Source organism: Bactrocera dorsalis, chromosome 5, assembly GCF_023373825.1.
Source record: "Bactrocera dorsalis isolate Fly_Bdor chromosome 5, ASM2337382v1, whole genome shotgun sequence".
Lineage (NCBI taxonomy): Eukaryota > Metazoa > Arthropoda > Insecta > Diptera > Tephritidae > Bactrocera > Bactrocera dorsalis.
In genome coordinates this window covers 71,480,986-71,492,717 of record NC_064307.1, presented here as the reverse complement: position 1 = coordinate 71,492,717, position 11,732 = coordinate 71,480,986, and the positions used below count along the sequence as shown (strand labels likewise).

The 11,732-nt window shown below is 34.6% G+C and overlaps 5 protein-coding genes across 5 annotated transcripts; 3 read left to right on the top strand and 2 right to left on the bottom strand.

The window, feature by feature from the left end:
• Window positions 1-498: 498 nt before the first annotated feature.
• On the top strand, window positions 499-5,537 carry LOC105229475 (protein disulfide-isomerase). Its single transcript, XM_011209792.4, has 4 exons — window positions 499-1,136; window positions 3,620-3,927; window positions 4,017-4,985; window positions 5,064-5,537. Exons 1-4 carry the CDS (start codon window positions 980-982, stop codon window positions 5,124-5,126), a joined length of 1,497 nt encoding a protein of 498 aa, XP_011208094.1. The 5' UTR covers window positions 499-979; the 3' UTR covers window positions 5,127-5,537.
• Window positions 5,538-5,571: 34 nt separating this feature from the next.
• On the bottom strand, window positions 5,572-7,185 carry LOC105229474 (bifunctional peptidase and (3S)-lysyl hydroxylase Jmjd7). Its single transcript, XM_011209791.4, has 2 exons — window positions 7,048-7,185; window positions 5,572-6,982 (listed from the first exon to the last, which is right to left on the bottom strand). The coding sequence occupies exon 2, from the start codon at window positions 6,901-6,903 to the stop codon at window positions 5,938-5,940; it is 966 nt and encodes a 321-aa protein (XP_011208093.2). The 5' UTR covers window positions 6,904-6,982; window positions 7,048-7,185; the 3' UTR covers window positions 5,572-5,937.
• On the top strand, window positions 7,105-8,287 carry LOC105229473 (GSK3-beta interaction protein). Its single transcript, XM_011209790.4, has one exon. It carries the CDS (start codon window positions 7,512-7,514, stop codon window positions 7,983-7,985), a length of 474 nt encoding a protein of 157 aa, XP_011208092.2. The 5' UTR covers window positions 7,105-7,511; the 3' UTR covers window positions 7,986-8,287.
• Window positions 8,095-10,867, bottom strand: LOC105229472 (ATP-dependent RNA helicase Ddx1). The gene is made up of 6 exons (XM_049458213.1): window positions 10,737-10,867; window positions 9,598-10,675; window positions 8,886-9,529; window positions 8,705-8,820; window positions 8,545-8,646; window positions 8,095-8,473 (listed from the first exon to the last, which is right to left on the bottom strand). Exons 1-6 carry the CDS (start codon window positions 10,750-10,752, stop codon window positions 8,246-8,248), a joined length of 2,184 nt encoding a protein of 727 aa, XP_049314170.1. The 5' UTR covers window positions 10,753-10,867; the 3' UTR covers window positions 8,095-8,245.
• Window positions 10,868-11,128: 261 nt separating this feature from the next.
• On the top strand, window positions 11,129-11,633 carry LOC105229477 (uncharacterized). The gene is made up of 2 exons (XM_011209793.3): window positions 11,129-11,336; window positions 11,428-11,633. Exons 1-2 carry the CDS (start codon window positions 11,226-11,228, stop codon window positions 11,521-11,523), a joined length of 207 nt encoding a protein of 68 aa, XP_011208095.1. The 5' UTR covers window positions 11,129-11,225; the 3' UTR covers window positions 11,524-11,633.
• Window positions 11,634-11,732: the final 99 nt, after the last annotated feature.

Here is an 11,732-nt window from a genome sequence, read left to right as displayed (position 1 = left end):
CATACATATGTATATACAAATGTGCATTTGTCTAAAAGAATTCAGCTACCCATACATATGCTATTCATACATTTTTTGGACTAATTATTTGTATTTAATTATTTCCCACCTGATATATTACATATAATAAAAAGTTGTATAATGAATACGAACAACAAAATCTAAAAACAACTGTGCAAATAAGAAACAATTTCAATTGTGTCAATTCGGTGCAATGGCCGGATACAATTATAGGTTATGAACTTTTGCCAAAGAAAAGATTGAAACAATTGCTAAAACAATAATATACATACATATACGCTTACATGGACGAGTATGCACTTTTACACGTATAAATCATTACTCCAGATGATTTTACTTAATTTTATATTTGCAAACAACATCCGCTTCCGCGTTTCCATATCCTCATTGTAGATTTTTTAAATGCAAATTACGCAGCTGCTAACAATTTCAGGGCTTGCTTACAACAATAATATGTAAAGCATTTATCAACACTGTAATGCTGACCAACCAAAAGAGGAGACGTGTACAAACTCAAAAGACGCAGTGTGGTATTCAATATTATTTAAATAAATAAGATTTCATTGTTTTACATTCATAAAATATAATATATGAATAAACTGCACGGAACAATGAATCTTGCGCGGATTTAAAAATTATGTTTGCGTCTTAAAGTGTATATAAATAGTGCAATACTCACAGTATATTAAAAATAACTACAACTAAATTCCGTATTATTGGCAACACTAAAGATATACATATCGGGAACACTGCAAGTCGAAGTCTCCATTTTTCTTCCCGTCGGCATAATCGTCATCAACATTTGCTTTTAGTGAAAATTTTGTCGTTCATTTCATTTTACATTTAGCTGTCGAGAGAAGTTGTTTAGTTTCTTAAGAAGTTGATTTTGTTCGACGGGAACGGGAAATATCTTGAGTTAACCAAGTAGAGCAGAGATATCAGAAACAGATAATAAAACATGAAGTTCGTAATTTCTTCGCTGCTACTGGTAGCAGTCATTGCATCGGGTGCCTACGCCGCTGAGGAAGTGAAATTAGAAGATGGAGTACTTGTGCTCACTACAGACAATTTCGATGAAGTCATAAAAAATAATGAATTTGTATTGGTGGAATTCTGTAAGTACTAATTTCAATTGAATTCGATTAAATGTTATTATAAACCAACTCGATTACAAATATTAAAGAAGTAATAAATTTATAAAAGTTACATTTAGAGATGTGTGCATAATTATAACCGCCATGTCTCTTGCTACATATGTACATATATATAGCTATATCAGGAAGTGCAAAGAGATTTATGGAAAAGTATACTTTTTCCCATTGGCCATTTTGTGACGGGAACAGTTTAATACTTCATGGATTCCTTTTCTTATTGTTTTATTCTTCTATGCTCTATGCACTCAAATTTGTATTCTTTATCGTCCTTCATATCTCTACAGTTCTGTGAGTTGCACTGTTGACGAAGCATATTTAAATCTTCGTCGCGTCTTCTCTTTCACGCTTTCTACCGGCTTACCGCAGATTTTGTATCCGTTGTCATGTTGCTTGCTCTTTAACACCAATGTCATATGTGGTGGGGAAAAGTATAATACCTTAATATGAAAAATTCTAGTGACGTGTCATTTAAAAACCGCCTTGTTTATATTTCTTATTTTTCATTACTGTAGGATGACCGGTGTTAAATAAATTTAACAGGTCAAAAGTATTATATTTATACATCTGCATACACCATCATTGGGGTGATAGTTTTACAACATTCCATGTATGTTTATGGTATATTTTTCTGGATATTTATTATGATAACATATAGATATACATATGTATATAAGCTAAAAAATGTATTTCCGACAACGCTTAAACTATTGCTCTTCATCAAAATACGTCTTGGGTTATTAACAACCAATAGGAACTTAACACCTAGATTATGATTGAAATGCATTGTATTTCACAAATATTCTCAGTTGACGAAAACAGGTTGTCGCAGAGATGAACAGCAAACACTGAAGATGACGTGTATTGTTGTTAATTACATTGGATGCTGAACCATATGTTCATTTCATCTTCATGGCAGTTATTGATTCTATTGTTTTTTTTTTAGTACTAATCTTAATTCAGCTTGCGCTTATCTCCTACACGTTTTAGTATTAATACAGTTACAATCGCTTTGCTAGGTGTCATTATCGCAATATCATCTCTTTTTATACACGTATAAATCCCAATTTCTTTTTTCTGCACTCTCTTGCTATAAGCATTTATAAAAGTCCAACGTGGCAATGACAATCATATTTAATGAAATTTGTGAACTGATGGAAAGGAGAGGAATTTTGTTAAAATGCATAATTTTTATGTTAAAAAAATGAATCTGCTATGGAAATTTTTGACACCACAGTTTCGAACGTGCCTTCAATAATAAGCTTGAGAAAATACTTGTGAAATATATACATACATACATACATATGTATGTATTTACATATATTGAAATATGATTTAATTTCGTTGACAACAGGTCAACCGTCTCGCAGATTTTAATTTAAATAATTTCTATGAATGTGTAGTATTGAAGTTGAATGATGAAGTATGCATTCTATTAGATAGTTACATCGGAAAAATTAGGTTAATTAATTTTCTATTTATCTACTTCTTTATGGTTTATTGCAAACCGCAATAGCCGGCTTTTAGCATCATAATGTTTGTTGTTATTTTGTTTGACTAGATGTCTTAAAATCGCGAATAAAGCTTGAATGATTTCACCATCTTTACACAGACTTTAACATTTTACCGCTAAACTGGAAGCTTTAAAATTTGTTTTTTTTTTTTCAATTATTTATGCGTACTCAATTTTCTTTGACCGGTATATGTCTAAGCAACTCTTTACTGTTTTTTGTAGCATTACCAAAAGCTCAACGCACGCATAAGATACCTTCAAGTTCATTGACCTATAAAAGCTGTTACATGTTAAGCCAAGCTACAGTTTATGTTTTAGCTCCAAACAAACTTTTCTTTTCACAAATTTCTTAAAGAAGAAAAAAGTTATTGGCAATTCCATATACAAAATATATACATATAATTATTTATTTAAATTTTAAATGTATGTAGTACCACGTCACCTCTCTATTCCTACATGTATAATAATAATAAGTACTACTTAGTCATCTGTGATCATGTTGTTGACGTAAGAAATTTGTATTTAAATGACATATCTACCCACGCTGTAAATAATTAAATAATGCTATAATCAGCATCAACTTGTCTCCTTATGGTGTCCTTAATTCAAGCTCATGCACACATTTGCATAGATATACTTATGTAGGTACTGCACCTATGTACATATATACAAGTACATAAAAAATGCTTTCTTGTCGGTGCTTTGAAATAATTATTTGGCCGACGTTTTAATTTATTCCAGTTATTTTGATAGAAATTATAAATAAGCCAAATAATAACCTAACAAAGTAAAATGCAGCAAATAGTTTTTTTTTTAATTTTGATAAAGTAATCTCTATCATTTAGTAAAAATAAAAATAAAAGATATAACCTCCAAATTTTGTATAATCTTCTACATGGACACTTGTATATTGATTTTGTAATTTCTTGTTTAGACGCTCCATGGTGCGGCCACTGCAAAGCACTTGCTCCCGAATATGCTAAAGCCGCACAGGCCTTAGCCGAAAAGGAGTCGCCCATCAAATTGGGTAAGGTCGATGCTACTGTAGAAGGTAATTTGGCCGAAAAATTCCAAGTACGTGGTTATCCTACACTGAAGTTCTTCCGCAATGGTGTCCCCGTCGAATACAGCGGTGGCCGTCAATCAGCTGATATCATTTCATGGGTCAACAAGAAGACTGGTCCACCAGCCAAGGAGTTGAAGACGGTGGAAGAAGCCGAAAAATTCTTGAAGGACAATGAGGTAAGTTTGCTGATAATGAACGCACAATTTTAAATCACTTGATAATAAATGCAAAATTTTTGACTAAATTTATGATTTCTATCAACTAGATCGCAGTTGTTGGCTTCTTCAAGAGCCAGGAATCTGATGAAGCTAAGGCTTTCATCTCTGTTGCAAATGCTCTCGACACTTTCGTTTTTGGTCTTATCACTGAGGATGAACTTATTTCCCATTATGAAGCTAAGGATGGTGCAGTTGTACTCTTCAAGCCATTCGATGAAAAGAAAGCCATATACGAGGGCGAACACACTGTTGAGAATATTAAGAAATTCGTACAAGTACAATCCTTGCCCTTGATTGTTGAATTCAACCACGAATCAGCTTCCAAGATCTTTGGTGGATCAATCAAATCGCATCTCCTCTTCTTCGTCTCAAAGGAAGCTGGACATATCGAAAAGCATGTTGATCCATTGAAGGATATTGCCAAAGATTACCGCGAAGACATTTTGTTCGTCACTATTTCTTCCGATGAAGAAGAGCACCAACGTATCTTTGAATTCTTCGGTATGTCCAAGGAGGAAGTACCAACTATTCGTTTGATCCGTTTGGAAGAAGACATGGCGAAATACAAACCTGAAAGCAATGACCTGTCTGCCAGTACCATCAAAGAATTCTTGCAGAAATTTATGGACGGCAAATTGAAGCAACATTTACTGTCACAGGAAGTGCCTGAGGATTGGGATAAAAACCCCGTTAAAGTGCTGGTCGCAAGCAACTTCGATGATGTTGCTTTGGATAAGAGCAAAGATGTGCTTGTTGAATTCTATGCGCCATGGTGTGGTCATTGCAAACAATTGGCTCCTATCTATGACCAACTTGGTGAGAAATTCAAGGACAATGAAAACATTGTTGTTGCCAAAATCGATGCTACTGCCAATGAGTTGGAACACACAAAAATATCTTCATTCCCCACCATCAAACTGTACCGTAAAGGTGATAACAAAGTTATCGACTACAATTTGGACAGGACTTTGGATGAATTCGTGAAGTTCCTGGAAGCTGGTGGTGATGTTGCACAGGTAAATATTGTGAAGATGTTATTTTTTTAATAATATAAAAGTGTAAAAACTAATATTAAAAATTCTATAAAATTTTAGAGCGGTGAATCAGAAGAAGAGGTGGAGGAGAAACCCGATGAGCACCAAAAGGATGAATTGTAAATATATAACTTAAATCAACTTAAAAATAAACTGAACAGCAGCAATCAGCAGCAAGAAGAACATTTACATACATTACCATCTTCAATACGAATCATGTTATAGATATTTTATAAAAAAAAAAATGCAACGGAACATTCTTACTTTGGTGCAAGTGCATTTCCTTATTTGCTGTACCATTGTAGTTTTTCACAGGTTTACAAAATTGCGTTGAAATGTGTTCTTACCAATTAAAAATCTAATAGAAAAACGAAAAAAGGAAGGACAACGTCAGCAGATCTTTATTTTTTTAATAATTACAATAAATATTTTTTTGTATTACGTTTTAAGTAACTTAAAAAACAAAACAAAATGAAAAATCAAAATTACTACATTTGCTATTATTTTTGTAATTGTGGTAATTTTTTAAATGAAGTTGGGATTTTTTTCTCTAAAGTTTTTGTAATGGTATAATAAATCGAAAAAGGTGAGGTTAATTTACTTATTGGAATACGTGGACGTTGAAGGGCTGTCATTTCACACAATTTTTAAGTATGTATGTTTTTTTCTTTACATATAAGAAATAAGACAGGAAACTGGCGCTTCCAAGGTTACCTTCCACTTGGACGTGTTAATATTGAATCATTTTTGGTGTATAATATACAACATACATATATATTGTAATTTAGAAATCACCTCTATTATAGTTTTAAAACTTCACATATTTAAGTGTATGAGACTAAATTTAAAATTAATAAAAAGATATTAGAATAGAAAACATAATGCGAAGTTTGAGTCAAAAATATTTTATTTCGCAGCTTTCAAATATACATATCTAATCTATTTTGGTTTCCACAAGTTTTTCCAGCATACGGAAAAAACAATAACGGCTGTCAAACTCCATATCGTACCAAAAGTTCACTGCTATGCATTTATGACTTTGTTGTACATGGTGAAACCAGAAATTGGGTAAAAACAAGATATCACCGGCGTTCACGCGTACTTGCAATGGTTGGCTATTTGCAAATTTCGGATATTTGCTGAAATCCGGTGCTAGGGGATCAATACTTATCCACTCCGTTCGTAACGGTTCGTTTTTATTATTGTCGCTTTGAACGTTTAATACAGGCTCAATATAAAATTGACCCGATTCATGTCGTTGGTATTTTCCTACAGGATAAAGCTGACGCGGAATATTTACAACTTGGTGCGGTGGTAGTAAAATAAAGTTTTTGTACCCTGATATAACGCAGTACAAATTGTCAAATGGGTCTTTATGCATAGATGTAACTGCACGTTTATCACCCATCCAAAAATTTACCAATGGGGGACTATTTAAACATTGCTCCGCAAAGTCTAAATCTTTAATATTGATGTCATCAGCCAACTCTGGAAAATCAGTTGTAAAATTTGAATTTTGCTTTTGAATATAATGTATGGGACCAGTAGGGTCGTCTAGTTTTTGCAAGAAATCGCTCATACACATCTTTTCTTCAAGAGGTAGTACGAAGTACTCAGTTCCATCTTGTTTGGCTAAGCCGTCCGCGTAACCATTAGGTGTTGTAGTCACATCTAACAGTTTTTTACCAAGCACTTGCTTAAGGTAAGCAGAGTTCCACTTTTGTACCGCGGGCCAATGTTTCACTGCATTCCTTATCACCACTGGCTGGTTTTTAGCGTAGTAATCTCGTGCGAAAACAATCGATTCTGGTATTTTATCTAATATTACTACTTCAGTTCCGATACATAGCTCATTTGCTTCCCTCAAAAGTTCATTTAATGCTGCTGTAATATTTTCCATGTTTACTTGTAGAAGGAGCACGTGCCACTGTGATTACTTCCATACATTCGACATAAGCCAGGGCAGATACCCACGAATTCTGGAACATATTTACCAATTTAGAATGGTTTAATTTACACTGAAATCAATGCAGTATTCGAACACCTTTTTTCTTAGGATTATGTAGTGATATATTAGTGATCAAAACAAAAGGATAGGTTGTCTTTTCCTTTTAATATTGACCACACAATATGAGGAATGCCATATTTTCAAACCGTCAAACTTTTCAAAACTCAATAATTTAATTACAACTGGCAATAGTAGAAATGTCACCGCGCCCACATTCACCACCTATTACCTTCATTGTCAGCTGTTTGCGCACGTCACAAAGCTAGGAATTTTAGATATGAATATAAATACATACATACATAATTTTTAACAATTAATTTCCATTCAAAGAAACACGTAAAAGTACACAGGATATACATATAAACTATTTGGGATAAGTGATAGTTGGAATACATTTCAAAATATTCTTTATTTTTTGCTTTATGCTTATTAGCGCTATTGTTGTACATGAACACATATAAAAGTTCCTAATCAGTTTTGTGTACTTAATATACTTAAAAATGAGTATTACTCCTAATGCCGACTCCGCTGCAATTTTTGATAATGATAATGACGAAGAAGTTATTAACTGGGAGGAGGAAGCAGCTGCAATTATAAAAGACGTTAATCCACATGTTGCGTTAATAGAAATATCCCAACAAATACCTAGCAACGTTAGTAAAGTGTACCTGAATGTGCGCACTATTGAGGGCCAAGAGTACTGCGTGCAAGTATCGAGCATTGGTTTTCGCGTGGTTGGTAATGCATTTAATTCAATTGACCCTGGGAAGGAGGAAATAAATGAAGAGGAGGATGCGGTTTATGAGACACCATATGCTCTATTGGACAAAATTAGCCCAAGTTATGTGGAATCCTTTGGTAATCAGCTTTGCAAACAATTATTATCGGTGCAACAGATGCGTACACAGTTCAACGAAGAAGATGAAGAGGGTGTGGAAGACGAAGAAACAACTGGCAACGCAAAGACATCATAGGTGGCCTTGTAGTAAAATGTTTTTACACATTGCATTGAACAAAAGCCAAAAGTGATCATTCAACAAAAGAAAAGAAAAAAAACGCTAGCTGAATAATACAAATTAGTAGTTAAGCCTTTTTTAATTTAATATTTAATTTATGAATTCCATGAAGGTGTGTTTGACTATAGTAATAAATTGCTTTTAAGTAATCATAAGCACTTCTTTCAAACACTAATGTTGATTAAATAATATTCCATGTATACAAGATTAATATATGCTTAAAATTTTAAACGTTTCAAGAATAAAGATTGTGACTGTAATTCAAGATCTGTTAACTTTCGGACAACTGGCCCCAATTGTTGAACGTGGTCTTTATATCCAGTACCGGTGTTTATATTTTTTTGACCATACACAACTTTGCCATCGAAATCATTTACGGGCACAGCTAGAGATTTGTCAACTTGCTGAATAGTCACATTGAGATGATCTTCAATATCTGCTAACAACTGTTGAATTAAAAGAAGTGCAATATTATGTTAATATGCTTTTAGCACGCACTTATGCCAAATATTCTTACATTCATTTCATTATACCAAATGCAGCAACCTCGCACATCTGTTAAATTTGTATTTTGACAATTGCGACCCCGTGTTGCACACCATTCTCCGTGGTACCAAACCTATATAAATAATCAAATTTAAATAACACAAATATATATATATACTTTTATGTATTACCTTTTCAGGCACGGATGATACTAAACTAATTGCCAGACCCATCCGCTCTGCACGTCCCACTCGACCAATACGGTGTACATAATTTGACTTTTCATCGGGTAGAGTAACGTTGATCACTGAAAGACATTTTATAATCATTTTTAAAAATACATACATAAGCAAGCAATGCAAATTATCGTACTGAATGGCAAACCAGTTATGTCTAAGCCTCTGGCTGCTACGTCGGTACAAATAAGGAATTTCACTTGTTCACGTTTAAACATTTCCAAATTTTGTTTGCGTTCTTGAGGTCTTCGATCTCCATGTAGACAAACACACGAATAACGTTGGCCACCTCGCGATTTAAAGTAATTTTCTAAATTGTCACAATCTAGTTTTGTGCGGCAAAATATGATCGCTCTATCCATTTTATGCTGCTCAATGGCAGCTATACAATATTCGCCTTTAAGGATTTTAATTGCTTCTGACCATGTTTCTGGTGTGTGATTCTGTGGATTTACATTATCTCGACTGTGCACACCATCAGTGCGTATATGTTGTCGCAGATTATACCAGGTTGTATCCTTTTGTGGGTCAACCATACAAACAACGTGATGTACGGTTTCTGGTACAGCATCTTCACCTTTAAGATCTACCCAAGTTGGAAAGTGCATCAAACGATCGGCCATTTTTTTCACTTCAAAAGCATGTAGCGTAGCTGAGCAGACAACCATTTGTAAGCGCCGACCATCGGATGTCATTTTCGGAATTTGCTTATGTAAACGATCAATTAAATCAGTATAACCTTGTTTGAGTAGTGCATCAGCTTCGTCCAATACAAAAAATCTACAATAAGATAAGGTAATATTATCAATGATAACTGCGAACATTTATTATCTCAAAAAGGCACAAACCTGCAATGTGTTAATTGCACAAAACCACTGCTTATCATCTCTTCGAGACGGCCGGGTGTACCCACTACGATGTGCACACCTTGCTGTAAAGCACTTTTTTGCTGCTCCAGTTTAACTCCACCGATTAGTAGGAGTGAGCGCACTTTTGGGTTGTTTAAATGGACTCCAAATTTTTCTATTTGATTATACGTTTGTTCTGCTAATTCACGACTTGGCTCAATAATAATTGCTTGTGGTGCGTTAGGTGCCGGTTTGTTAGCGGCAGCATTGGTTGTAGGACAAGCAAGCGGGTTCGACTTAAATTGTCCTGCAGCTGCATGTGACACAGCAATAAATCCTTGCTTTGGAGGATACTTAAAATCAGTTTTTCCAAAATTGAATAGCATTTCCGCATTTTTTAATACAACAGCTGGGTAAAATGTTTCATTACGTTGATTTTCGGGTATTCGAAATGCTACTCCAAGATGTTTGCCATTTTTAGCAAAGGATACTTCCATTTGTTGTAAATCTATATAGCAACCGATGACATCGTTTTTACCAAAAGCTTCACCGTAGTCATCAAATTGACGATTATTGGATTTTTTTCCAGTACCCCCAAATCCATAACCGTTACGGCAGGTACCAAGATCTAGATTAGCTTGTTGTGTAGACCAACCAACACGACATAGACCTTCGTCTGTGACGATGGCTTCAAAGTAAAATTTTCCCTTGCCTCGCACTCCTGTTGTTGCCCGACATCCGTGCCATTCTTTAAACTCACGCGATTGACAACGCAAACCATCTGGTGTTACTGCAAGCGCTGTACCACGATCGAAGAACGACATCGTCCATGGTGCAATACTACCACCCGCACCCGAAGACTTGCTAACTTTCCCCTCTTCAAGATCGCGCAATGTTTCCCAGACAATTTGCAAGATTGGCAAACAAAATGCTCCGGTTTTACCGGATCCAGTTTCAGCAGCCATCAAAACATCACCACCTCCCAGAATGAGAGGTATTGCTTCGGCCTGTACATCTGTGGGTAGAGTCCACTCCATGTCGTCAATCGCCTTAGCGATTTCCGGTAACACACCAAATTCTTTGCAATAAAAAAACCTAATAATTTTTATCACATTTGAATATGTTTACAACAAGCTTACCTTCAAAAGCAGTCATATTTGTAAAATAAATTAAATAACTTCTTTTGCAACAGCCGGCCGTGTAAACCACAAATTCTATCACTGTGTATTGAAGGTGAATTTACGGTATGTTCAATAACTGATGATATGTGAAGATAAAAAGCACACATACCTTTTAGCAAATCTTTCTTTTTAATAAAATTATTTTTTTGAAAAATACTTAGATATAATTTTGGAATTTTGTACGGTTTCTATAAGTTGAACAACTTACTGTTTTTATAAATATTGGCAAATATTAAATCTGCTGAGCTAGATGATTTCTATGTTATTTTAAATCAAAGAACAGTTAATGTTTTCTGGCATTGACTCTAGATGTCGCTAATTCGTAGCTGAATAGCTGAAAAGACGATTGTCAAAAAATTATCGATCAAAGTGTGGCTGTGGAGTGATTCCTATTTCGGTCAGAAGTTAATCAGTCGCCAAATTTTTAGTGGATAATAATAAAAAAAAATGTTCCAAAACAGTGCCGCCCGTCTTTTGGTTCCAGCCATCCGAAATGGATTGCAACAACGTTGCCAATCTGTCATTGCTGGACCACCAGTAAATAAGGTGTCTACAGCCGTAAGTATATTCTCACCATAAAAGCAGGTTACGTAAACCTCTTACTTTGACAAAATGACATAGGTTTGAATATATAATTTATGTGTTTCAGGAAAAAATCATATTGGGCGGTGGAATGTGCGTATCGATGCTTGTTGTACCTGCGTGGGTTTTGCTCAACCTGAAGGACTACAAAGGCGGCAAGTAAATTCAGCGCCGAATTGGAAGAACTGCTTTCAGTACATAATAAAATTTAAAGTTTTTGTGAAGTTGTAAAGTAAAAGCATTAAAATATACGATCGCTCCTAATTTAAATAATTCTTTGTCATTTGGATGAAATGTATGTGTAATTTGTGATTCGGAAGGATTTAGTTATGTTTACAGCCATATTTATTGTGCACAAGACTGACAAAATGC

Coding starts and splice junctions, on each gene's coding strand:
- LOC105229475 (XM_011209792.4), top strand. CDS start 980: ATGAAGTTCGTAATTTCTTCGCTGCTACTGGTAGCAGTCATTGCATCG. Junction 3,928..4,016: donor AATTCTTGAAGGACAATGAG/GTAAGTTTGCTG, acceptor TCTATCAACTAG/ATCGCAGTTGTTGGCTTCTT. Junction 4,986..5,063: donor CTGGTGGTGATGTTGCACAG/GTAAATATTGTG, acceptor ATAAAATTTTAG/AGCGGTGAATCAGAAGAAGA.
- LOC105229474 (XM_011209791.4), bottom strand. CDS start 6,903: ATGGAAAATATTACAGCAGCATTAAATGAACTTTTGAGGGAAGCAAAT.
- LOC105229473 (XM_011209790.4), top strand. CDS start 7,512: ATGAGTATTACTCCTAATGCCGACTCCGCTGCAATTTTTGATAATGAT.
- LOC105229472 (XM_049458213.1), bottom strand. Junction 9,530..9,597: donor GTGCAATTAACACATTGCAG/GTTTGTGCCTTT, acceptor ATCTTATTGTAG/ATTTTTTGTATTGGACGAAG. Junction 8,821..8,885: donor CATAACTGGTTTGCCATTCA/GTACGATAATTT, acceptor AATGTCTTTCAG/TGATCAACGTTACTCTACCC.
- LOC105229477 (XM_011209793.3), top strand. CDS start 11,226: ATGTTCCAAAACAGTGCCGCCCGTCTTTTGGTTCCAGCCATCCGAAAT. Junction 11,337..11,427: donor TAAATAAGGTGTCTACAGCC/GTAAGTATATTC, acceptor TATGTGTTTCAG/GAAAAAATCATATTGGGCGG.